We start from the raw sequence: 26,787 nt of genomic DNA on the forward strand, positions 1-26,787 counted from the left end.
TTTTACCCTCTGGGTAAACAGCAATGACCTTTGCTGTAAAGCTTCAGAGGAGAGCAAAGGTTTATGGGGAAATTGATAAAATTTTTGAATAATAAAAATAAATAAATAAATAAAAAATCACAAATGAAGGATTGTAAAGATCAAAACTTTACATACACGTGTTTATACCTATAGGCAGCATGATAGATATCCATCCATTTTCTATTCCTGTTTACTCATTCAATGGTCCTAATGTTATACATAAAATAAGGAAATGCATGCAGTTAGCACTAAAAATAATTTCACTCAAAATAGAGATCAAAATTTAGACTTCAGAATGATCAGAGTTGTGCTCTTTAGCTCAGCCCCAACAATAAAGGCTTTCTTACATATAAGCTGAGGCTGATGAAGGTTAACTACTGATACCGATTTGATGGGATCATCTGTGAGAGCTTATGGCGGAACACAGGCAGACGATGAAAAGGTTGTTGGCGAAATGAGCCGACGAAGCGCAGCAACATAAATAGAAGCCATGAGACGGGTACTTTGAAACAATCAAACAGAAGGTAGTAAGCAATTTCAAACATTTTCCGTCTGGAAAGAATGACAATTTTCCCCCAGAGTTTTGTTTTATACCGACCAGCAGAAATGTGCCGTGAATTTAAAGCAAATCATACTAAACCAGCCAGGTAAAACTTAAAATCCCAAGGTGAGCTAACAGTCTAGATGGGAGCAAAACCTTTAAAATAAATTAATTCCCCTACCCTTCACCTACAGAGATTTTGACATTTAATCATTAAACAAAGCAAAGCATTTGCTTAAAGATCTCCAATTCAAACACAGTTTCTAAGTTTAAACAACTCAAAGCTGGCTTTTGCCGGTTCAAGTGTCAGCCGAATTGACTTCATATTGCGTGTAAGCATGCGTGTGTCGTATGAGTGGCTGAGTGTGTGTGAACGTGTTAGCGGAGAGATCAAAATGACCTAGTTAATGGAGATGAAGACGATGATGGGATTTACGCTCGTGAGGTAATCTGATGCCTTTAATGGAAGCGGGGAGAAGGATCCTGCATATAAATGGCTTTTTACCTAACAGCAGGAAAACTGGGCGCACTAATGACTTACCGTGTGAAGTTGTGCGCACAAACATGCACATTTGCACGCGCATACTCACACGCTAAACTTTACAGCATGTAAAACACATGAAGAAATACAAGAAGGCCATAAACATAGAGAGCGTATTAAAAAAATAGCTCCTTGGCTTTGCTGATGACTAAAGGGAAAAGCGGCAGCATGCTCGCAGACTCCCATTGATTCAACTTGACGGAGAGAGCTCCCGCTTCATTAGGCCAAGAAATTAAAATGTGGGTGGCCTGTGGTGTAGGTGGGAGGTGGGCGGGGGTAGGATTTATGGGGTGATGTGGAGAGGTGCTGTAACACTGTCAGACTAAGCTGTCCAAGGATAACAGAACAAAATAAATAAATAAAAAGAAAACATATAAAACAAATGGCGTTTGTACACCCAGCAATATAATGACTCTAAAACTCATTACATTACAACTGGCACTGAAAAGCAGCATGGGCCAGAATGGAAGAGGAGGAAACAGCACACAGTTTTGTTGACGTCGGCGTGCTGGAAGTTGGGCCAGTTTTGCTAGGAGTGTGTAAATATTGTATTGATTATGTGTCTTCATGGGCAGTGATCAACCACAGCGCCAGAGAATATGAGAGGTGAAGTAAACAATACAGAAGATTTCATTAAAATGCAAAGTTGTGTTGGAAAACCTTGGTCCCTGAATCTCACACGGATGATGCTTTGACTTCACCCACATGACCACTGTTGCATGACCCAAGTGTTCGCCATAGCAACAACTCCTCTTTCTCTGCCAAGTTGTAATTCAGGGCTTAACAGTTTTCTGCAATGCCTCAACATATGGCAGTGAAGATAGCTAGATGCAATTAATTCCTAAAAAACAGCTATATCTGCTTATTTTTCAAGCTGAAAAACAACAAATCTGGAAAGCTGGTGCATTTCAGTGTTGTTTTTGGCAGCCATCTAAGTTTTAGTCTTAATTTTAGTCTTCAGGATGAAAATTATTTTTAGTCACATTTTAGTCATTACTAAACAAAATAGTTTTAGTCCAGTTTAGTCAACTATAATTGAAAAAAGATTTTAGTGTAGTGTTAGTCAGTCTTGTGTTGCAATTCATAAAGCAACAGTTAACCTCAACAATTTTGAATAATAACCAGATTCCTTACCAGACTGACAGCTTTTTTTTTAACAATTGAATAACTTAAACGAGTGATATTAATGAATGTGAGTGATATTAATGAATGTATGAATAATGATGAAATCATTTATTTAATGTTTTGTGACAGTTTCTATTCAGAAGTTTTAATAAAAGAGTGAAGTATTTTAAGTATTGTTTATTTATTTATTTTGTATTAATGCATAACCTCACTGTATTCATTTATAATATTCGCTATAACATGATAGCGTGGCATTTGTGTCAATAATCTTCTAGCATAGGTTATTCTGCATGGTGGGAGGGGTGCCCCCCAAATCAAATTCTGCTTAGAGCCCCCAAAAGGCTCAGGCCGGCACTGCACAGGAGGGAAGTGGGGAGAGCGGTTGCCAGATAAATCCTTCATTCAGAAACAGTCATAGCTGCACTCTGGATCCTCTTATTTAGGAGACTCTTATTCTGTTTATAAGTTTTGTTCTTATAAACAGGCGTGCTGCCTTGCGCTTATATTCAGGTGTGCAAAATTACGTTACATGTAATTCAGGTGCGCACTTTTAAGGGTAATTTTAAGGAACTTGTAACAGCGGGGGCTTCAGCTCAGATCCGTCATTCTCTAAAAGAGTCTTTACAGTCTTTATTTATGCATTTTTCCCACCGCGCAGCGCACCAATCAGGGGAAAATTCGCCCACCTCACCGCCGCAATCCGGTATCATTAAGTATAAATTATGCTGATACCAGACGTTACCAAAAAAGTGTTTTTTCCACCGTCACTTAGCGAAAAAGGAAGATGTACAGTTAATCATCGCATCTGATACTTGTTAGCTTGTAACAAACAGATTACAGCACTATAGGCAGAAATGTGATCCATTTTAAAGGTTACGACAAACCATCCACTAATGTTTTCGTCCAGTCCCGTCAACGAAAGCTCACACCCACGACTCGTCATGTTTTCATCAAAGATCCATGTTTAGCTCGTCGGTTTTCGTTATCGTTATAAAAAAACGGGGCGCCATCAAAAAAAGTTTTGCCATCGTAATCGTTGATGAGAACAATACTGGTGGAATTTAATGGATCATTCTTCACATTATACATGTTGAACAAGGTTTCAAGTATTCATACATGGGTCACATCAGAACTAAAATCTTTCATTTATTGGAAGTAGGGCTGCAGTTACTAATTTTATTTTTCAATTAATCGAATAATCTAAAAAGACATACTCTGAGTAAATGCATTGTATATGGCAAAAGCAACTTTTAATTCAAAGCTCACAATTTGGCTGTTTAATCATTAAGGTCATATATATATATATATATATATATATATATATATATATATATATATATATATATACACACACACCTCTTACTGGACAGTAGTCAGTATAAGTAAGGTTGCAACTAATAATTATTTTGAGAATTGGTTAATTAGCCGACTATTTTGCCAATTATGGATTACTAAGCGGATAGCTAAAGGCGGTTAGTAGTACAGAACTGGAACCATAGCTAAAACTATCCTACTGGAAAGAGCAAAATTACAAAGAGGGGCTTTTCATCTTAAATGCAAAATGTATGTTTTACAGTTTTGGCTTAATTACCACTCCGATTGGGTTGTCCTTTCAGCAAACGGCCTGTTTTAGAGTTTGTATACTTCATTTATTGATTTGATTAGTCAGAGTAGTGGGGGAATCTGCCTGCAGGAGGGGCTTTTCATTGCTTCAGCATGCATTCAAGCAGCAGAGCGTTGTGTGGGGCAGCTCGAAGGGGGAGCCCCGACAGAACCCAGTCATTGAAACTAGTAACAGGTAGTGTTGGTTTATGTTATGTTATGGAGCGACAGTGGCGCAGGAGGAAAGGAGTTTGTCCTGCAACTGGCGAGTTGCCAGTTAGACCCCTCACTCCAACTGTCTCAGTTGTTGTGTCCTTGAGCAAGACTGGACTTGCCTTTGCCAGTCTGCCCCAGACATCAGGGTATGAATGTAGGGGTGAATGACTGATTATATTGTAAAGTAGGGCTGGGCGATATATCAAAAAAGCTTATCGATTAAACAAAATGCATATTGATCGATATCGATAATTATTGAATATTTTTAAAACCATATTTTATGTGCAGCTCTGCCTGGACATTTTATGATCTTGCTAAATGATTTAATTTTAATAAAGAACACAAACACAGAATTCCAATTAAATTTTATTTAACCAACTTTTTAAACCATAACAGAATTTTTTTAAAGAAAAATAACCTAAGAGACCTGAGTTATGTTATTAAATACTAACAAAGAATGACCAGTAAAATGACCAAAATAAATATACCAAATAAATAAATAAAATAGCCTATTTAGGTGGGAATAGTACACTAGTTACTGTTCAGGTTTCATAACTGAGAGGCTGACGCAGGGCTGAGGTCCGAGGTTGTGGCGTGGGAAGACACAGACTGCAGCTCATTTTGCACTGATTCCCTGCATTAGTTGCACAATTTAGGCAGCGGTGTTAGAGAAAAACTTGCGTCCCGGAACTTTATATCGCGGATCAAGAGTGGCGAGTAGTTGTTTGAAGCCAGGTTTTTCAGCTGCAGTCAACAGCAGCATGTCCATCACTATGAAGCATGTTACTGCATGCGTGATTTCCTTATGCCGCTTGGACGCTTTGTCATTTTATCACAAAGAAGGGAGTCCAGTTTAGTTGCTGTACCTGCTTCGTTTTGGAAGAACTTCCAGAAGATTCCTACGAAGACGCGGAGCCGCGCGTGGCTGCACGGCTCGTGCTGCTGCGAGTGTGAGCGGCTTACGTGATGAAACGAGTTGGTTGCGTTACCAGACTTTGTTTTTACCGGTTCCTTGCAAGTTTTCCAAATCACTGTGGTTTATTTCTGTCAGACTGGCGAACTAGTAAAACCCCGTTTTGGGACCGTTTCCCCTGCCGCTCCTTGCTGCGACATATTCACATGCTCTGTGTTGTGGTTTGAGAGGACGGCGCTTTGTGACGCTGTGCCTGGGTCCGCGATTACAATTGGTTGAGAGGAAGTAGTGACTGTAGCATCAACTAATATGATAGGCTGAAAGGAAGGAAAGAAAACTGTCTCTATCAAAGTTTTATCGACCCTATTTTTCCTATTGTGCCACACGTCTATCGATCGATATATATTGTTATTGAATTATCGTCCAGCCCTAGTGTAAAGTGATTTGGAGTTGTCGGACCAGTTAAATCTGTACAAATACAAGCCATTTACCATTTACCATATTGTCTGGGAGGTTTACATGATGCACGTTCATGAGCTTACTGAGACAACTATTTTGGGTTCAGTGGTCGCACACTAATCAGAGTTTCAGAGTTGTTGGGACTATGAATAGAGCTGAGGCAGATCGAAGCAATACTGAGAACAGGACTTAGAAACCTAAAGTAGCATAATCACAGCAAGCTGCTGGGGTGCAGCAATTATATGCAGATTTCACAATTAAGTACAAGAATATTACACAAAGCAATGAGCAAAAAAACAGAAAAACGAAATCCACATTATGTAGGAGCTAGTAAAGGTATTAACTGCACATCTATAATTTGTGTGTTGGAGAAATCTGGTTGTCGGTGGCCATTTCTATGCATGTCGTCAACCATTAGCTTTAGTGCTTTTTTGTATCATCAGATGTAAATGGGCTCAGATTCTAACAGGATGCAGGTGAGCACGAGACGGAGGGAATCCGCATGTCTTTCTGTCATGTCAGGTGGTGTGTGTGTGTGTGTGTGTGTGTGTGTTTGTGTGTGTGTGGGGGGGGGGAGGGGGGGGGGGGGTACTGCTACCTGTTGTCAGGGTCACCTTTTTGCTTTTTGACCATTGACACACCAACTGAAATGGAGGACTGGAAAGATGACGTCTGGCTCACACTAACAGTGGAGCAGTCTTAGTCTAGAACTGGTTTGTATATGATTAACGCAGAAATGTTACTTTCTTTAACTGAATAGAGGCAGATAAGATACACCAATTTACATTAAGAGGTGTACAGTGAAAATAAAATTATTAAATAAACCATTATGAATATGATGGTCTTTTGATATAAAAACAATTTGACTAACATTACTCAACACATGAGCCATCCGATTTAACCGCGACATGCTGCCAAAAGAGCGATGGCGTGCTGAGGGATGGACTTTAGACGAAGGTGCCCTTGCTAACCTGGCACAAAGATAACTGCAACCAATCTTTAAAGTCCAGCAAACTTTAAAAGTAAAGCAAGAAGCGTTGGGAGATCATCATTCATGTGAATCTGGTATCATAAAATTAGAATTAAATCAAAGTCCATCGTTCCATAGCTCAGTTGTGGCGTGACTTTTGCAATATTTACACTATCACATTTAAAGACCCATGTGGCAGAGCAAAAATTACTTGGCTGCAGTAAACAATCTGAAACTTACGCCAGGCTTTTACCCCCGGGCTCACATTTAATGCTGTGCAGATACAGTTGCGGCGCCACAAGGAACCCAAATAATAATTTTTTTTTTTTTTTTTTTTTTTAAATCAACGAGTACATTCACATCAGTTACACGCGGATGCGGGTCCGGTTACCAAGGTAACCAAGCTGTGCAGCACTACAAAAGATTCAGCATAAAGGAAGTTTGGCCGCAGCGGATATCGGATCAAGCTCCCGAATTTCACAAGCCAAACAGGAAACGCCGCGTGCTAGACAGGATAAAGTTCAGGTGAATTTCAAAATAAAATCAACTCACCAACTTACGCTAACTTGACAAGAAACAGAGGGGCTTTTGGAGGATGAAATAGGATATTTAAGCGCACTGATAAAAGGTTTTGCTCTAAAAAAAAAAAAAAAAAAACATAGTTGTTTTTTTAATCATTTATGAGAGCTGCAACAAAAAGGACCATGTGAACTTCTGCTCTCACGAGCTCCGTTTCCACAGCCAGAGCTGCAGCTGGCTGCTGTTTCCCTAGAGCAGTGTGAGTGGGGCTTTGCAACAAACTGGAACTGGATCAGGACCCTAACCCACACCGTAGTCAGTGTGAGCCAATCAAACAACACATGCTAGCTTCTCCAGGCTGGGGGGATCCTATTATCTAATGGTGATGGATTTTTAGGTTATTCTATAACCAAACAGTTTTGAGTAGCAATAATGTGGGTTCACAAAGAAAAAGACATTTTCCAACTAATTAGAGATTTTCACATGGGGTTTGTCTCCCTGTTAAAAAGAAAGCAAAACTAAGAATTAGTTTTGGGTTAAAAACTTTAAGTCGAATAAGAAGCAGCTTTTTAAATCTATTTCTACAACAAATTTATCTGCATTATTAAGCATTACTGTTTGGTATAACACACCCGGATCCACAAGCTGTGGTAACTCAGTTGCTTATGTGTAAAAAAAAAAAAAAACTAGGACATGGGCCAAAGGCTTATAGATCATATTCTGGATCTCTCCTAAATGCTGCAACTAATTCACTTTAACCAACGGTTAACAGAACCCCATATCTACCATTGTTTCGGCTCAGTGTTGTAGTGAATATGAGCCAATGCGAAAGAACAGCAGGACTCTCTGCAGAGCTCATCACTTCTTTGTGGTTTGCTTTGACACGGAGCCAGGGGACGTGGCCGGCGGCCAAACGCTTGCTGCTTGGGTCACTCACTCATTGCTGGCAGGTGTGGCGCGTGTGAGAATCTTGTTCTTACTGCTTACACTCCACTAACAATCCAAACAGACAGCATTTACGCCTCCTGTGTTTATTCATACAGTGTCGCTGTGTTCCAGTCTGTCTTACCAGTTTCATATCAGAGACTTTACATCAGGCAGACATTCCAGCTCACTGCCAACATGTAAAAACCTTTAATGGGCTTTGCATTGCAAGTCGCAGCCAGAATGGTCATCAGGGTAAGAGTGGGAGATTATAAATGGGTTTCAGTAAGCACACATTGATTCTGCTCAGCGACATTAACCATAAGAGAGAGAGAAAGAGATTTCTGCCTGCTTGTTGTTGGTAAGGTTGATTCAGGCAGTCTGCTTGGTGTGTGAACCCCCACCCTCACCCACCCTGTCCCAGTCTACCTGCTACAATTTGGTTGACAGTTGTGTCCCAGAGTTACATGGTTATCTGCAGCATTGTACTATGGTGTTACGGAGGGCGAGAGTCTAAGAAAAAGGAAAGCTTAGAGTTGCTATGAATGTGTCGGCGAGCATCAACAAAAGCTGGGGCAGCAGACAATGGGTATCTCAATCTAGACTGCATGCCTACATGTAAACCTCATGTTATCATCCTTTCTGCTTCCTTCGACCCTAACATCTGTGATTATTTAGTTCTCTCGAACTGGTAGTGTGGGGATAAAAGCTTATTCGCCTGGTCTCAGCTTTTCTTTAACTACTTCTCCTTTTCTAAATCCCGCTCTTTGCTTTTCCTTTAAAATCAGCCCTTGGTGTTTATTACTCTAGTCTCCCCTTCCAAATATTGACCTGATGAGATCAATATTGTTAAGCAAAAAGCAAGTCAAGTTTAATTTCAGTTGAAAGATGTAATCTTAATGATTGCATCTTTGAAATATTCCAGCGTTATATAAGCATAGGTGGGTTGGATGTTCCCTGCTGTAAATGACTGGGTCATGATTAGGAGATATTCACCCATGTCATTAAGTGCTGGAACAGGGGCTTATTGAGGGCTGAAACATGTGGGACACTGGTCCCCGAGGACTGCCCATCTCTAATGTCTGTCAATGAGAAAGGTCTGCACCATGAAGAAAATAAAGAGATTTATTTGAACGTTAATGTACAGACATGACAGAACAGACTCTTTCTGTTCTGTCTCTCTTCGAGGTCGGTCGTGTTTTTCTCTCCTCTCCAGCTTTCAACCCACCCTCCCCCCTCTCCTGCTACTGCTACTATGTCTTGTCTTGTCTTTCTGAGCACTTTCTTCATATCAACTGAACTCTGAAAACCATGGATCTGGTAAGCTGGTCTCTCAATGCTATTGATCAAACGTTTTTCGATGGGTAGGCAACGAAAGGGTCCGGTCCTGATTTGACTCATTTTGTGGGATACACCCTATATTCATGGATGGAAAACGGCGTGTCTTTCGACTTTGTCAGTCCTGGACGTGGAGAGGTATACATGTTTGGATTCAGGATACTTGGATTTCTACTCAATGGATTTGGTGGATTTTTGATGTATCGGCAAATACAGTGGATGTCGGTACCCATTTGGCCTTGATCAGTCTACCGGGTGCATATGACGCGTTCACTAAGGCGGTGAACGGACAGTTCTGGAAGGTGGAGGAGCGACGCCGAAAAGCTGGATGTGCTGGAACGCAGACTGGCTTCGGTGGTTGAACTCAAAGGGGTGATTGGATAAAATCTGGATGTGAAGCGCAGAAAAGCCCAACAATTTGGAAAATTTGATTTCACCATTTGGAGCCAGCAAAAGATTTAAAGCTGACAGGAAAGGCAGTGCAGCTTGCCCTCATAACAACTAACATATTTGGTTTATGCCCTCCCTATCTAATCACAACTGGTTTGTTATGGCGTAGAGATCTCAGAACTCTACTCTGCTCCCTCCTCCCCCGCTGACATATGTGGATGCTTTCTGAACTGTTGGCTGGCTGATAACATCAAGGACAATGGCCTCTGGAGAGCGTTCATGGAAATATAAACACTTTCACCCAAACAGACACACATAACTGATGCTAATATAAACTGATGAACTTACGTACACGCGACTAGTCTCAAATGTTTACCTTCTGCTATATGTGTCTCGTCTTATTTGTGCTTTTTGTGCAAGAGGTTTTTGATTTCTCAAACTGTATCCTGTTATAGGATAAAGTATGAGTTATGTTTTTTTCCCTCCCACCTTCCTTTTTTTTGTGGCAGCGCCCTGTGGGCACCGTGTAAGGCGGTTGACCTTGGCAGCAAGGCCTCAGTAAATCGTCTCCCACTGAAATGTTTGTGATGTTTGTTTGTTTGTTATGGCGATTGTTGAAACAACAATTTCCCTCTGGGATTATTAAAGTATTTCTGATTCTGATGTGGAAAATGTTTAAATATACAAACCTCAAAGTTAGCATGTTTTGATACAGCTGGGACAATCAGTTGTCCAAATATCTAAACTACTCCAACGTGATTTAAATTAATGTAATTCTCATTTATGGACACAGTCTTATTTTATTCTTGTATAATTTATCTACCCTGACACTGCCTCTGCCTGCTTATACCATTTTATTCACTGAAAAAAATCCAACCAAATCTCCAGTCAGTTCTCTACTTTCCACGTTTAAGTCTTAGAACTTAACAAAATCTAATTCATTTCAGAAATTGGATATAATTTATTTACTGCTAACCCAAGTAAAAAAACAACCAATTTTCTAGATTTAAGCATACTGAAAATGTACTGAATGGTGAACTTAAAACCCAATTATGTACCAAACCGTGATTTTTGTGTACTGTGTATGCCTAATAAATATCCATACATCCCAATATGTATGACAGGGTGTCCCCATTTTTGCCCCTTTCTTGAAAGCACAGTCATTGACTCTTAATAAGCAGAGCTTTTTCCTACTTTCTCTCACTTTTGTCCCCTCATGGCGTCAGTCAGATGATATGAGCAAAAGTTACCAGAAAAAAATCTGGAGATTGAGATCATTTTTATAAAACAATGTTAAGGTGATGTTTTTCTAATGTTTTGCAGCATTTATTTCCATGAAAGAGAAGCAAAAAAAAAAAAAAAAAAAAAAAAAAAAAGACACAGTTTGGCATTAAAAACAGCTGTTGTTTTAAAAAAAAAAACAACAACCCATCTATCAAGACAAATTCTTTGCAGATGTGCCTAAACTGTTGCATAGAGCAGGTGGAGTGGAGGTTCACAGAGAAATGGGTTTGCTCCTCACTACACCCACTATCGTCTTCACCACTCTCTTTTCTTGACAGTAATGACTGTCTCTCACACACAACAACAAAGGACAACATGTGTTTACTTCACCCATCAGTGCTGATAAGCCCTCCCTTCACCGCCTCCGCTCCTTTCTTGACCCCCCCTCCTTTCATTTGTTCTTTCAATCATTGTTTTTCTTGCTGACAGGCAAAAAAAAAAAACAGAAGGCATGTCTACATCTATGAGGCTCAACGTGTGTCTTTGTCATGCACACGTGATTGTGTGGGAGAGGACATGGCCAAAAGCCTGAAATATTTCACATCTAGAATTGTAAAAATGAACAAATGCCAATTCTCTGGTCAAAAAGAAAAAAAAATAAGGAAAAAAGGAAGGGGACCCTCTTGCCAAAAAGTTGATGTTACAGAGAGAATCACACAAGATGCTACGTAGGTGGTGGTGGAGAGGACGCGTGCTCATTTGGGTGCAAGAACAACTTGTGAACAGGTTTGTGTTTGCATGACATGTAATTCTGTAATACACATTGATTTGATGAAAGCACAGGCGCATGTGTGTGCAAACCTGTCACATGTACATTGTTCCACAAACAAAGTGACGTCCTGAATCAGCAACAAGCCTCCTGCAGTGAGCCAAATGGCTACTGGCTTCCTGAAATAGACACCGATTGTACGAGAGGACCGTTTGGTGCATTGCAGGGAAATATTTGTGGGACTGCGATTCAAACTAAACAGCTTGTACGTTAAAGTATTCGAAAGTATCGTTTGTAAATACAAATGGAGAGGGGCTTTATGTTTTAACCTGTTGGCAACACCCCTCAATCCCCCCCAAAAAAGACACGCAGCTTTTCACAGGAACCTCTGAAAACAAACTGAGTTCGTTCCAACAGGAAGTTGGTGTCACAAACAATGCGTATGTCGAAATATCTTACCGCTCTGAACAAATAAGATATTTTTCAAACATCCCACCATCACCCTTGCCAAAATGTTGCCATCTCTCAAAATATCAGTAATTCTCAGCCCAATAGAGTAAATTATTCTGTATCATCAACACTGCTAGAAGTGCCATGTGGTGAAACAATGTTGAAACAATAAATATTAAAGAAGATGAACGCTTTTCTGCTCCATGATGATAAAGAGGTGTTTTCGATTCCCGAGTAATTTTAATTTAAGACAAATAAAATCCATTGTGACTAAAGGAAAAAACATCATGTTGTGCTCTCCACCCATGATCATCCTGCATTGGACCAAAACCCAACACAACAACCACAAAGGGCCCACAGAGGCTTACTGCTCCGAACTGTTCAAAAAAAAGTCCATTAACAAAGTAACTGGCCAGAGTTATGCAGGGTCAGGAAAAGCTTTGTTTGGTGATGCTGCTCACAGAAGCAGCGTGCTTGTTTGAACATTGTACACAGCTCTTTAATGGCTCTGGACGTGAGCATCTCTACTGACAGATGCTTTTGCGTGCCAGGCACCAGAGAAGCAGGAAAAAAAAGAAAGAAAAACAGCACAGGAGGAAAAGGGCACATGTAGCGTCAGGGCATGGAGCATATATTTCAACAACCAGCCTGGATCGCCAAATGGTAAAACTCTGTTCAGTGGCCACACTGGCATGCTGCTTAACAACAAAAATCCATATTCAGATCCACTGTATTTGTACCAAAAGGTGTCATCTAAAGAGTGTTGATCAGTTGTCAATTAGGTCTCCTCTGAAGGCTGCCGGATGCCTGGATTTTATTTAGGCGTAATCAGAGTAAAGGAGGCTAAAGTTTATGTATAACATTTTGAAAAATCAGATCTCCGTTTCACTTCGACATCATATTAATGCACTAAGTTTTATCTATGGACTAAAATCCAAGTGAAATAAACTCGTTTGTTTGTAAAGTGAGAAGTTAGGACAGGTTCATGGGGTGTGAAAACTTCTGCGGGGCGCTGTAGGCAGTACTGCGCTGTGCTTTTAAGCAGATGAGGCCAGTCAGTGTTGAAAGGTGGGGTACACCTGCTAACGGCTCACATTCACACGGAGGGTAAGCTTTAAGTCATCGGTTAACCTGACTGCAAGTTTTTACCCGTTCTTCGCCCATGTACTCGACACAGAAAAGGCCATGACCCGAGCCAGAGAAAAGAGAGGCAAACCGTGCAAACACGCTTAGTGCAACACTTCTGCTGGATGTTTCTCTGAGTTTAGATCAGCAACATACAAACATACTCTAGACCAGGGGTGTCAAACATACGGCCCGCTGGCTAAATGGTTTATCATTATAAAGTGATAATCCCCCCTGAGTGTCCTGTCTGGCAATGTGGCAATAAGAATTGTTGTCTTAATGCCAAAAAGAGCTCATCAGATTTGACTTTCACAAGTGGAGCAGTACTGCTTTTGCCATAGTGCTCTGCTTGATTTATGAATGTGAATAGTTTTATTATAATTCATGCGGGGAATATCTCAAATAATATGGACACTACAATGGGAAAGTAGGAGAGGAAAGGAAGAACAAGAAGAAAAAAAGAAAAGGTGAAAGAAAGAGGAGATAAAAGGAAGAGAATGATAAAACAATTATTGAAAAAAACGTATGTTTCAACATTTAATTGAAAATCTGCAGTTCCTACATTGTCCACGAGGGGTGCTGTGTTTTAATCAGCAGATGATAGCACTGAGCTTCAGATGTGGAAAATTGATTTTAAATAATTTCTTAATTTTTATCTGTTTAATGTATTTTGTCATGCAGGACAGTGTTTTTAAGTTCCAAAAAATGTGAATAAATGTTTTTCAACATTGTATAATAACGGTGATCAGTTCTTATGCATAATGCACAAGTAAATGTTTAACTGAGTAAAAGTATTGTTGAAATTAATTTAATATAAAAACCAACAACAAGTCCACTTTTATTAGTTCTATTGAGTTTACTCGTGTGGCCCTCTTGAGATCAGATTAAGCTGAATGCGGCCCCTAAACCAAAATGAGTTTGACACCCCTGCTCTCGACCATAGCAAGGAGACAGCATCCTGCAACAAATGTTACCGCCACAACGGACCGTGAGCTTTTTTGTAAATGCCTCGGCAAACAGAAGACACTCAGGTCATACAGTAACAGGAACAATTAAGGCAAGAATCACAAGAAAAGAGGAACACTTTTACACCGGGGCCCGACTGAAAAGAAGTCTTGCCCTGTAAAACCAACCGCTGACCAGAGCAAACGTGACTTGAATGTATTGTGCTATCCATCAAATACACCTGACCTCAACGGTTTATACTGATGGTCCTATGTGACGGTACAAGTCCACATCTTAAGCCATATGCCAGGAAAACACTTGTACCATAGATCAGGGGTGTCAAAACTTTTTGGTACATAGGAAAAAAATGTGTCAAGTGAAAGGAACTCGAGGGCCAAAAAAAATTTTAAATCAAAAAAATTATGTTTTTTTATTTTTTTTTAATCAGAGCAACAAAATATGATAATTTTAAATAAATAAATTAGTCAGCTGTTTTGTAGGAAATGAATGTGTAAATCATTGTAGATCTAAAACAAGGGTTTTGCTCATTTGTGGTGTTCATCCAGTTTGAAAATTATTTTTGAATAATTTAATTTGACTCTTTAAGAATAATAAACTTAACTATTTTTGGTCTAGCAATATAAGAAAATTATTTGGGTCAGTTCTTTGAAAACAGTTGCTGTAATTTGCCAATTTTAATAAGTGAATTCAAAGCAGATTTTTACCAAAGTCTGCATTTGAGTAATTAAATATCATTGCATAGGCGTTACTATGAAATTAAAGAGAATGCTAAAAGCGTGTTTATTAAAAGATGAATCCTTTGTGTTGTACGTAACATTTTTAATTGTGGGATTTTAACTTTTCTATAATAATTTTGCCCTAATTAAAAACTAAATTCTTCCATCTGCATCAGCCACCTGTGCTGGTGGACCAAATCTTTCTTGAAATGCAGTTTGGGAAGCCAATCAGAGAAAAGAAAGATGTGTAAGGGCCTCAGCAGGATAAAGTAGGTGAAGCGATGGAAGTGCTTGTGTGTGTGTGTGTGTACCTCTGCAGAACTCCGCCTGGCCAGGTAGATGACACTCTGCCGACAGCCGTCATCTAAACATGCGGGGAGAAGGTGGTCCTGATAGCCATCGCCGTCTGCCGGAGCGAAACACAAAGGAGGATCAGGGAACAACAGCGCAGCGTTGCACCTAAGGGAAATGTGATACTTTGCTTTCCCAAAACCGTGCTATTTTAATATTTTCACTCCGTCTCAACTCCTCGAATTTGTTCTGCTGTGACTTTGAGAGCAGCACAGTCTCAGACAACAAAGGAGACGGTGCTGGGGTTTTTGTTCCCTCCATGTGTGAACTGGATCAGAAGAACACCTGCTTTGTTTTCCACAGGCACACACACATCCAAGCGCCACTCGTCGTCTCCTTGATGCCTTTCAATAATGTCTCTAGACTTGAACAAAGAGTTCCCATTACTTTTTTTTTTTTCTTCAGCGCAGGTAATTACTTGCATTCCATTAATATTAATTGGATTAAACCATGCAGGCTTCATTTAGAGTACAAACCAGAGGTGAATTTCGCGGGTTAAAACCGCTGCTGTCCAAAACCCAAATGCTTGGCTGGACCGGGTTCAGCTGTAACTCAGGTTCGCATAAAAAGAACAAACTACCCATTTGCTGAAGCTTAAAGAAGAGCTGCTTTTAATAGGATTTAAAGCTGCGGTAACAAACTATTATTATCCACAAGGATTTTTTTTTTAAATGCCATGAGGTCAAGCACTAGAAAGGAATCTGAAAGAGGATAGTTTTTAAAGATGGAGGGATGCTGACTTCCTGGCAGCCATGCATAAATGCATAAATCCAGGCAGCAGAGAAGGCTGAAACTTTACTTTGGGATGCGCATAAACAATAACCCCTTGAAAACCCCAGAGTAGCATCTGTATGTTTTTTTTTTCTTATGCTCTGTCCATGTACAGCACTTTGAATCTTGTTACTGAAAAGCACCTTACAAACAAACTTGCCTTGCCTTAAAAGCCTCTTTCCTGCAGCAGGGTGACCGCAGAGGCATAACAAGCGCTCAGCTTAAAATAGTCTTTGGAACAAACGGGATTTTCCATTATTTACTAAATTACTAGTGACTAACAATACTGAGCGGGTCGCTTTCTACAACAAACAGTCTTGAGCCTTTAGACAACGAATTTGGATATTTGGAGGTAAGATTTTATCAAGCCCTTGACAATTAGAAAACAACAACAACAACAACAGAAAACCCAAGTTTTTGGGGCGATGAATCAGTCTCTACTCGCACTCTGAGCCTTAAGCCTCTGTCACACTCACTAACTTGCCATGTATGTTGGCTTAACCATACTAAATGTAGTGTGTGTTTAAACAGGAAGAAATGCAGCACCTTTCATGGAAAATAAAGTCTTATCAAGCTTAATAACTGTTTCAGAAGTTTATTAAATGCTTTTCATGTGCCCTGCTTTGAACGCTGTGTGTGTGTGTGTGGGGGGGGGGGGGACTTGTACTTGCAGCTGAGGGAGAACATATATTTCGTATTTTACCTCCAAGGTGAGGAATTTGATGTAAAGTGGGGAACTTTTTTTTTTTTTTTTTGGTCCTCACTGCTTTTTGGAGGGGTTAGGGGTTGTGTTTAGGACTAAGGTGCCGATGAAGTTTAGGTTAGGGTTAGTCATGTACTGGCAATGGTTAGGGTCAGGGTCCGGCCATAGAAAGGGTTGAAAATGAATGGAATTTAATGGATGCCGAGGAAAGGTCCTCAGTAAATATTTAAAACAAGGATGTGTGTGTATTTAGATGAAAAGTGTAGAATTCCCTGTGATGCATGAAGTCAAGACAGGGTAGCTTACCCTGATGTCACCGTTTCTACCACTTACTGCTACTCTGACGGAACCAATAGCTTAAAAATGACTTCCAGCAGCTCAAGTTACAGTCTGAACCACACTTACATGTCTTTGGTCTTTGAAAACTTTCATTAGAGTTTATAGTTACAAAACAAAAATTCTTATCAGTGTAAATATTTCTAACTGCTTCCTGCATGGTAAACAACTTCTCCTTGACCTCAAGATAACACGAGTTGTCTTTTCTAAACTCCAGCTATCTGTGGAACACAGTTTGATACTCAGCCAAGAGGTGAGCTGGACTGGACAAATCTGCTTAGCTCAGAACAACCACGCAGATGCTCAGCTGGCCGGAGAATGGCCACGAAATCTACTTTCTTTATCACAAAAGATGCGTGGATGGATGGAGGATCATTTGCCAGTTCTATTTATTATTCAGGTTTTCTACATAGACTTAGACAGCTTTATTTGTCATTTTGTATGCACAGAGTGCGTACAGAACAAAATTTCGATGCATATAGCATTGCAAATTGCAGTAAAAGTTAGATTACAGTTTTAGGTGTAGCAGAGATTTAAAAGTAAACATAGAGAATGTTTTTTAGCCATGTAATTGTTGCTGCTCTGTGAATCCAAACCTGCTTCAACATGGAAAGAGCCACGCTCCCTAACAGATGCCGTGCCCTGTGGAAGGGGGGAAACCGAACGGCTCTGATGATGAATGACAGTGCAAAGATGGGGAGGAGGAGAAACTCAAAGTGGCTGTCAGGGGCAACTGAGCGAGAGGCAGAGTAGGAGAAACCCACATGGAGATTTAGATGCTGCAAAAGCTAATAAGTCTACATTAAGTGAACGCAACAAATTCTAAACATTTGTTACACTCTAAGTGTAAGGTAATCATCAGATTAAAAATATAAACAGAGAGACTAGACATCCAAACAGGAGGCAGGACTGCTGCTAATATCTACATGATACATGTACTGAAACATATGCTGGGAATAACAGTCAACCTCTCCCAAGAGCAAATTATTCAGGTTTCAGCAATGCTTCCTAATTAGTTGCATTAATGTTAGAACAAGGCAAAATAATTGAGATAAGGAACATTTGTGCATCTGGGCATGATCCACTGGAAAGTTAAATGCAGAGGCGTTTCAGCACTCAGACACCAGGTGGAGGAAAGCAAAAGGACAGCCAGACAAGTTCAGGAACCAATCAGTCCTAATTCAGTCCTGCAGAGCTTATTTCGTTAATGATTCGGATCTTTGACAAGACCCCCACCCCTCCCCGACCCCAAATGTCCATCCCCCATCCCACCTGCCCTTTTTCCTGCATCTGCAATATTTTTTCCCCCCTTATTCTTCTTCCATCCTATCTAATCATCTGGATCTGTGATGCTCTCCTTAACCAGACTTCTTTTGTCTCCTCTTTCAAGTTGCTGCTTTTCTCTAAACTCACCTTTCCTTCCATCTTTCTCTGAAATTCTCTCATCTGTCTTTCCCTCTCTCCTTCTACCCTTTCCTTCCACTGCTGATGTGTTTCCCTCCCACAGTGGACGAAACGGTAAATGAGGAAGAAGGACGTAAACCGAGAGAGAAAGAGACAACAAAGGTTATCTGTAGACTGTATGATTAGGCAGGGAGAGCCAATGACATTCATATTACATATTATATATGCAAATTATCCAGAGCGCTCACAGAAATGCACTCAGAGATCCCACCTAATGGCCGCCTGTTCTGACACATACGCACAGCGGGGCCCTGAACATCTACAAAAGGTGCACAGCAGAGGATTTACAAGAGATTAGCTGGAAAAACCAAACTAAACGGGAGGACATTTTCCAGATTACTAATCGCTGATTCTAATTATTTCACAAAGCTGCACAATGAAGGAGAAAAAAATTCAGGTACACAACTGAAACTTACAACTAAAGAGTTAAATAGAGCTGAAGTACTTGGATGAACCTGCCTCTGAACCTGTGTTGGTTATGTGACTCCAATAACCTTCCTGTAGGAAAGGGTGATATAGTTTCCAGAGGATAAACAATCAAATTAAATGGGAGTAGTATTTATACATGAACCCAAAATGATTCACCCATGACAAGTTTTCATCCAAAATGATTTCCATTCATCCACAAAATTTACTGCTAACAGGTTGTGAGACCTGAAACTGGCCTGTTCAGAAAATGATTTATTCAACTCTCAATGATCAATGGAAAGATCTTTATTGGCATCTCAGCAATCAAACCATTCTTATAACCGCTGACCAGCTCGTTGCATGTCCCCACGGACATTTTACAGGTTTATCTTAAGTGATGAAGCCCAAGTCTTTGAGGTTGGAAGGCATCCTTCTAGAGCTGGGCGATAAATCGATTTAATCGATTAATTCGAATTTACAATTCTTTAAGATTTCATTTTTGGAAAATCTGGATTTTATTTTGCCAATACACTCATTGGGTTTCCATGAAGAGAACAGCATGTGATGCTGAATATGATGCTGAATATATGTTTAGGCAAATGTATTGTCAAAATATTGTTTTTTTTACCATAATACAAGGTACTTCATTTACTTATTTACTTTTTTTCAACTTAGTTTGAAGTTCACAAGTGCAGTGAAGCCTGTTCTTAGCTTAATGTGTAATACCACTAGCAGCAAATGTTATGTTATATTTTCATTGTTTATAATGGCACGGCTGCCATCTTGTTTTACAAGCATGTTTCACAGCTTGTTTTTAGTTGCACTTTGAATCCAGGTCAACTCCCTGACGAAATGCTTGACATAAAAAGCAAGGTTTTAAAATAATTTCTTTAATTTGTTTTTATGAAACAAAAAGGAGGAAAAAAAATCGATTAATCGGATTTGGTATGATAAAATCGAAGATATATTTTTTAATCCATATCGCCCAGCCCTAAACTCACCCTAATCTTTATCTCCCTCCTCAGACTGTGAAATTCAACAACGGACTCCAGCTGAGCAACTCCAATATCTATCTATCTATCTATCTATCTATCTATCTATCTATCTATCTATCTATCTATCTATCTATCTATCTATCTATCTATCTAATGTTAAACTTCCAGGGCAACTGTGGTTCAGTGGGTAGAGTAGTTGTCTTTTGTTGATGTGCCCCTGGGCAAGGCACTGATCTGCATATTGGTGTAACTCAGTCCATTTAACATTTCCAGACTCATTAAATTATTACTTTAAACCTGATATTGAATACGAAAGGGGTGTATGAATCGGTTAAGAACCCCTCTAAGCTACTACATAGCTTGGAACTGATTGCATAAATTCACGAACTTCATTATGCAAGACAATATTTTTTATGTTAACACCCACACAACTCTGTTCTGTTTACATCAGTCATGTGGTCAAAGAGGACGCCGCACGGCTTACACCAGTGGATCTGCGCTTACGCCTTATTGAACATGGGATGCCAAACACACCTACATGGCACACCAAGTGCATCCAGTGGGAAAAATGGAAAACTGAATGAGCAAAATAAACCTAGCAAAGAAAACAAAGATGAGGAAAAACTGAAGTGTCAAGACAACATACTGTAAGTCAAACACAAAATGCCAAACCAAATATGGACAAAACAGAAAATGAATTAAGGTACAGCTAAAAAACACTAAATCCTTAACACAAAACCAAAACAGAACCCTTAACATCATGAAAAAACGGTTTGCTAGCACAGCAATGGCTCAATGAAACAGAAACATTTTAATTTAAAAGTGCTAATTAGGAAAGATAGTCTGGGTGGCTCTTCCTACTTAAGGCTGCATCTTAACTTTAGTGAATGGCATTAGGAGATAACTGTTCTCCACAAATTCACTTTGCTGATTGAACAATTCAGACATCTGCATCAAACTGCATTTTTAAATTTGCAAATGAAGATATAAATTTGGTGAGTGCAAACCAGGAAAACTTTTGCATTAGGACTAAAAGACCTTGAAATGTAAAATCGCAGGCAAAATGGTGCTTGATTAGGGTTTTTTTTTTATTCATTATTATTCCTACTGGGACCTTTTTCCTTCATTAGAAAGTCTAGATGGACGACTTTCACACAAATATACACACATGGCACAAAGTAAAAGCCACTTTGATCTCAACAAGACAAGAAGCTCTGCTCTACATCTGTTTGAAAAAGGCACAGAGCTTTCTCCAAGACTGGGAGAGAGGCAAAGTGATGGAGACTAAAAAAAGAAGAGTGTAAGAGACCGGCGCGGGCCGGTTAACAAGACAGGACAGGACAGCCAGTAAAATTACATCAAAAAAGCGGGAACAAAAAAATAAATAAAAAAGGGCTGAGAGGAGAATGAGGCTGACAGAAAAGAGGGAGGAAGGTGAATGTAACATGATAATAAGATGAGTGGAGAAAGAATGCCTGAGGGGAGAGTAGAGACAACGAGGCTGCACACATGCTGCCTTACCTGCCTGCCTGCCAGCACACACTTCATCCCCCACACATGCATACGTACACACAGGGCATGATGACAGCCTTCCCCATTTTAAACATCACTTCTAAGCGTACTGCCATTTTGCCGTTTCTAAAAAATCACCATTCCACCTGCACTGATGCCTGGTGACACACGCGGCGGCGCAACTTCACTGTGTTTTACCTAATGATGAATTATGCATCGGCCGCTGTCACTTTGAAAAATGCAATTACTCCAGTGATCGGGCAGATGGCTGTGTTTTGTCTGGCATATGCTGTGCATTTATTATGGGGGTCGTGCCGATAACAGAACCGCCAGCGCACCAACACGGCGCTGAGGACGGATTTCCTGTCGCTGCTCATGAGCGCTCCTACATGCATAAAGGGGCACGCATGGCTTAAGACAAATCAGTGTTTGCTGCTCATACAGGGGGAATAAAATCAACTCTCTGAAAGGTAGGTTAGGATTAAATATTTAGTCTCTGCACAATAGATGCACATAGTCTCGTACCCATCTATAATCGCACTGGAGAACAAAAAATATTGTTTTTCTTTGTCAAATTTGAACATATTGACATTCTACTGAATAAATATTAGTATTATGGTTCATCCTCACTGTGTGAGAGGATTGTCAGCTCACACATTTAAGTTTACAGTGGAAAATGCTTTTTTTCTTTTTTTTTTTTTTTTTTTTTTTTTTTTTTTAAAATCGATCATAGGTCATGAATCGACCTTTTGGAGTTAATTTGAGAATCGGTTCAGAATTGGAAAATAGTTTTTTTTTTAAAAACAGCCCTAAAGGAAAAGATCAGCAAAGGATTTTGGGTAGCAATATAAGGTTTCAGAAAGCTGGGTTTGGGTCCCAAGTCCTGGGTTTTCCAGCAGGACTATGAGCCCAAACATACCTCAGAAAGCTCTTAGATACAGATAAAAAATCGCTGCTGAGTTTGGAGGTGGCCAGCAAAGAGTCCTTATCTAAATCCCATTGAAGACCAGTAGAGAGATGTTGGATAAGCCAATAGTCAGATTTAGCTCTCTGCTTTTTGGTGTTGTTCCAATGCATGCAAATTAAATTAACTGCAATAATTTCCTGGGAGAAATGCTTCATTTTCACTTTGGACATGATTGTATTACTCAGATTTAACCTACTTGAAAATGTTTTGACATCTGTAGAGCTGCTGCAGAACAGTAAATATGCTTTGAAACTACAGCATGAAGCCGAAACTACAGCAAAGGTCGGAAAAGCAGGGGAGACTGCGGAGGCCCAGGCAGGTTGGCACAGACACACATTATGAGAAAAATGTAGCGGGTGGGTGAGGGGTGCAGGTAAAAGAAAAGTGAGAATTGAGAATGTGATGTGTGATGGAAATAATTCCCACTCCAGATCACACAGGGATGGAGTGCTGCTCTCTGCTCTGTCACAAAGTCTCTTGGCTTCCTCTTCTTTCTCCATGCCGCCATCTTCTCCCCATCCCTCTACGGATCACCTATCCTGGTGCCTTTTAACTGTTTGTACTGACTGCTAGGTAAGATTCACCTTTAACAAACAATTTTTCTTATTCTGCCTCTTCTGGATATTGTCCATCTCACCTATAATTCTTAGATTAGCTACAAAATAAATCCTATTAGAAATCAGGGCTTGTCAGTAATGTTAAAGATTGGCCAACGGATCAACGTACAAAAATAATTGCTTTAATAACGACACACTATGATGTGGAAAATGTTACTTAGTGAAGAAACCTCATAGGTAGCTATTTTCAGTGTTAAACATGAAGCCAGAGGAGGCAGAGAAGTAGTTTATTCAGACAGAGAATTTACTAAATGAGTGAGAAAGAGCAAAAAAATAGGTATGTAACGGGAAGGCTGAAAAGTTCTACAAGGTTGTCTTTTTTTATTTTTTCTGCATTTTCAGCTTTCGACCCCTGCTGGATATAAAAATGCTGAAGCCATTTGAAAATTTCAGGGTCACGGAGCGTTTCTTAATCCTTGATGGACTGCACACAGAGACCACTTTTTTTGGTAATGCTAGCAGCCGTAATTAATAATAACTAATAGAAGATGCTAAAGATGGTTCAAATGCTAGCTAAAAGTAATGCTGTATTTGTTTTAAAATGTTGCTGCTCGATCCAAACTTTGTAAGATATGTAGAGAATAAGATTAACTAATAGTTTGAGACGAATACTAATCAAACTAATGCATCTATGGGAAGTGTTTAAAGCAAACATTAAGGGGGAGTTATTAGCTTTACAAGTGCAAATAAGAAATGCAGAAATCACAAAATTAGACAAAGAAATAAATCCCTACAAATAAGCATAAACAATAAGGATGATCTTGATAAGTAAAAACAATTATTAGTCTTAAGAGCAGAATTGACAAGTGATAAAGTAGCAAAAAGCTTGTTGTGCTTAAACCAAAATGTTTACGATCAGGGGGAAAAAAAAGGCTGGGAAATTGTTAGCATGGAGAATAAAAAAAATGTAATCTGAGTGAGCAACTAATAACATAACTACGGCATCAGGAGAGATCACAAATGACCCACAAGATATTAATAATGTGGTTTATCAACACCAGAATGTTGAAAACAATCTGCCAAAGGTACGAGTATTTTTACCCCCAGCATAAGATAATTATATATCCTACACTTGAAATAAGATGGAGATGAGTTAGCCCTAGTTTAAGTGCAAAAACCTTATTCTGTTGGTAAATAATCTTATTTAACAGCTCAAATCAAGGGCAACTACAATAATTTCAAGCAGATTTTACTTTCTTTGCAGTGTTATGTTAATCTTTGATAACACATATTTAATGTACTATTGTTAGGTATAGGATAAAAATAAAATGGCTAATTTATAAGCCACAATTGTTTATGGATTGAAAAAAATAACAGAAATACAAAGAGGGGTTCTGCAATGCAACAAAACCTGACCATGAGCAGTTTAAATAAGAAAACAAGGCACTGGTACACAACAATGAAAGCCGAGGCAGGGCTGAAGAAAGGGCACAAAACGAAAAGGAAGAAAACAAAGACATTAGTCATTAGACCTTACGAGTCCTCACAGATTCTTAGAAGCGGGAAGCTAAAAGCTTTAATTCACAACTATCCAGAGAAGCATCTTCGTCTAACGTTCTCAACTCCCAGGAAGATTGTAAACAATAAGGAAAGCATTAAAAGAAGATGGGGAGAAAAAGAAACATTTAGGCCAAGATAGAAAAAAGATCATCTCATAAAAACAAAAATATTAAAAAGTATTCCTGCCCCAAGAGAATGTGAGCATGTACATATTGGAGCTGAGCATACAGGGCATTTCCCCTCAGGCTCAAAGATCATCACCAATTTGGGAAGGGCAAGTTTGTTCACTAAATATTTGATGGGCACCCCGAGCTGCAACCAGATTAAAAGATTAATCTTGCCAGCAAAGACGTGATTATTATGTGTAAAGCTGTTACTGTGTGTTTGCCTGTGTGTTTATGTGCAGCACAAAGAACTAACAATTAATATTCAATGAACACCACAACACTAAAGACAGCACTTTAAAACAAAAATGTCACAGAAAGAAGGGGAAGACTAAAATGAACTTTACTAGAATATTATAGAGGGCTTACCATGTCTGTGGTGTAAAATTAATTTTCACAATCACTAGCATTTGTGATATATTATCTATTATTCAGTTTTATAGCGTAGTAGTAGAAATTTCCACGGGTTCAAACGAAAAGGATCTTTCTCTCGCTGACTTGGCTTTATTTTTTTTTTAGGGATAAAATAGGAAATGCTAAGTCAGCATGAGGCAGCAGATTTAAAACCCAAAGACAACCAGACTTATATGAGCCTGCACACTGGGATATTTGGCCAGCAGATAGGTGCCTCCTGCTGTTACTGCTGAATTCATATGAACAAGGTTTGACAGCGTCTCAAACAAAGCCCTGCTGCAAGCCTGGGCAGAACGAGCTAGAAGCTGGGGGACTCATTGGTGTTACTGTGGGAAAGCATGAGCAGAAGTGACTGAACTGATTTTAACTTGCCATCAAAAAGGAGGAAAACATTAACTAAGCTAAATCCTGCAGATTCCAAGCAGTTAAAAAACAAATCTCAGCTGAAGGAAAGGAAGGTTTAACCCTGATCAGGCACAGCATTATGACCACCTTCACTGCTGACATTACATTTCTGCTTCATTTAAAAAAAAAACTAAAAAAACCAAACAGAAACCGGGCTGTGATGCATCTCTGTCACATGACCATACAAAGACTACATAACCAACCCCCTCGAAACACAAGCACAAAGGGCAACTAGACGGAAATAAACATCGGCCGTTAATATCGGCCCGATTTTTACTTATGGGACCCATAAGGCTATCTGAAAAAATGACTAACATCAGCCGATACCAATGTTGATGCCGATATATCGTTCATCCCTAATGATTTCCAAAAAAACAAGCCTAACACCTGTGCTTTCTATTGGTGTTTTTTATTATCTGAAATAGTTTATCAGATTAAAAAGAAGTTTAAGTAGCCAGCAGTCTGCTCCCCTCCTCTTACTGCTGTGGCGATAGATGACCGAGGGCCACTTCATGCAGCCTGGAGATCAGATTAACGCAGTTTCACATGCAGAAACTTAAAAGGCCTGCAAAAAAAAGTTGGGATCCACGGCACAAAAGGCATAAACACATTTGTGAGCCCAAGGCAACTTGACTTGGGATAATACATTTATTTACTGTGTTTTTTTCCACATAACTAAGATTTCCTTCTGAATTATTACCACAGCCAGATTTCCGGTGAGAATAACTAAGTGAAAAAATTAAAAACCTTCCAGAGTGTATATTTTTAATTACTCAGCTTGTAATTGATCCTTGTAAGCCACACATACAGAGATTTTTAGAAACAACGTACGTGCCTACCCTATACAGCTGGTTTAAGTTGTTTTTTGTAGAGATTTAATGATGTAGTTCAATCAAGAGATCAGATGACTTATAATCAGTCAATGTGCTGTGAATATGGACAATAAGAATATATTGAATTGAAATGGAATTGCCCTTAAAATAAGTGGTCCTGATATTGTTTTTGTGAGTTTCGACTACAATAAATCCAATTTGGTCGAGATTCTTTTAAAAAAGAGCTTGGAGAGTGTGGAGCTGAATCAGAAGGTCAATTCAGATGTTGACTTCAGAATTGTGGCTATGGGCAGAAAAAGCTTTTTTTTTTTAATAAAAGTCATATTTTACATTTTCACAGCTAGAATATTGGGTGAACAAATCCTCAAATTTCTTTCAGGGTGTTTTGTAACAGTGTACAATAATGGCGTTTAGGTTCGACCAGAATGGATGCGCCTTTGATTTTGAACAAGTTTTATGAAGCTTCAAATAAGACGGCAGCCTCAGCAGGGCCTATGTTTCCTACCTGGCACCGTTAAAGTTGCTACAATAACCATGG

General features: G+C 39.4%; 1 protein-coding gene across 1 annotated transcript in view; it reads right to left on the minus strand.

Moving 5' to 3' along the window:
* Positions 1–26,787, minus strand: part of itfg1 (integrin alpha FG-GAP repeat containing 1) — a 181,860-nt gene that overhangs the window by 116,400 nt on the left and 38,673 nt on the right. Inside the window, exon 9 of the mRNA XM_012874005.3 lies at positions 15,121–15,215. Coding sequence (XP_012729459.2) covers positions 15,121–15,215 — 95 coding nt within the window. The remainder of the gene's footprint in view (positions 1–15,120; positions 15,216–26,787) is intronic.

Source organism: Fundulus heteroclitus, chromosome 4 (genome assembly GCF_011125445.2).
Source record: "Fundulus heteroclitus isolate FHET01 chromosome 4, MU-UCD_Fhet_4.1, whole genome shotgun sequence".
Classification (NCBI taxonomy): Eukaryota; Metazoa; Chordata; class Actinopteri; order Cyprinodontiformes; family Fundulidae; genus Fundulus; species Fundulus heteroclitus.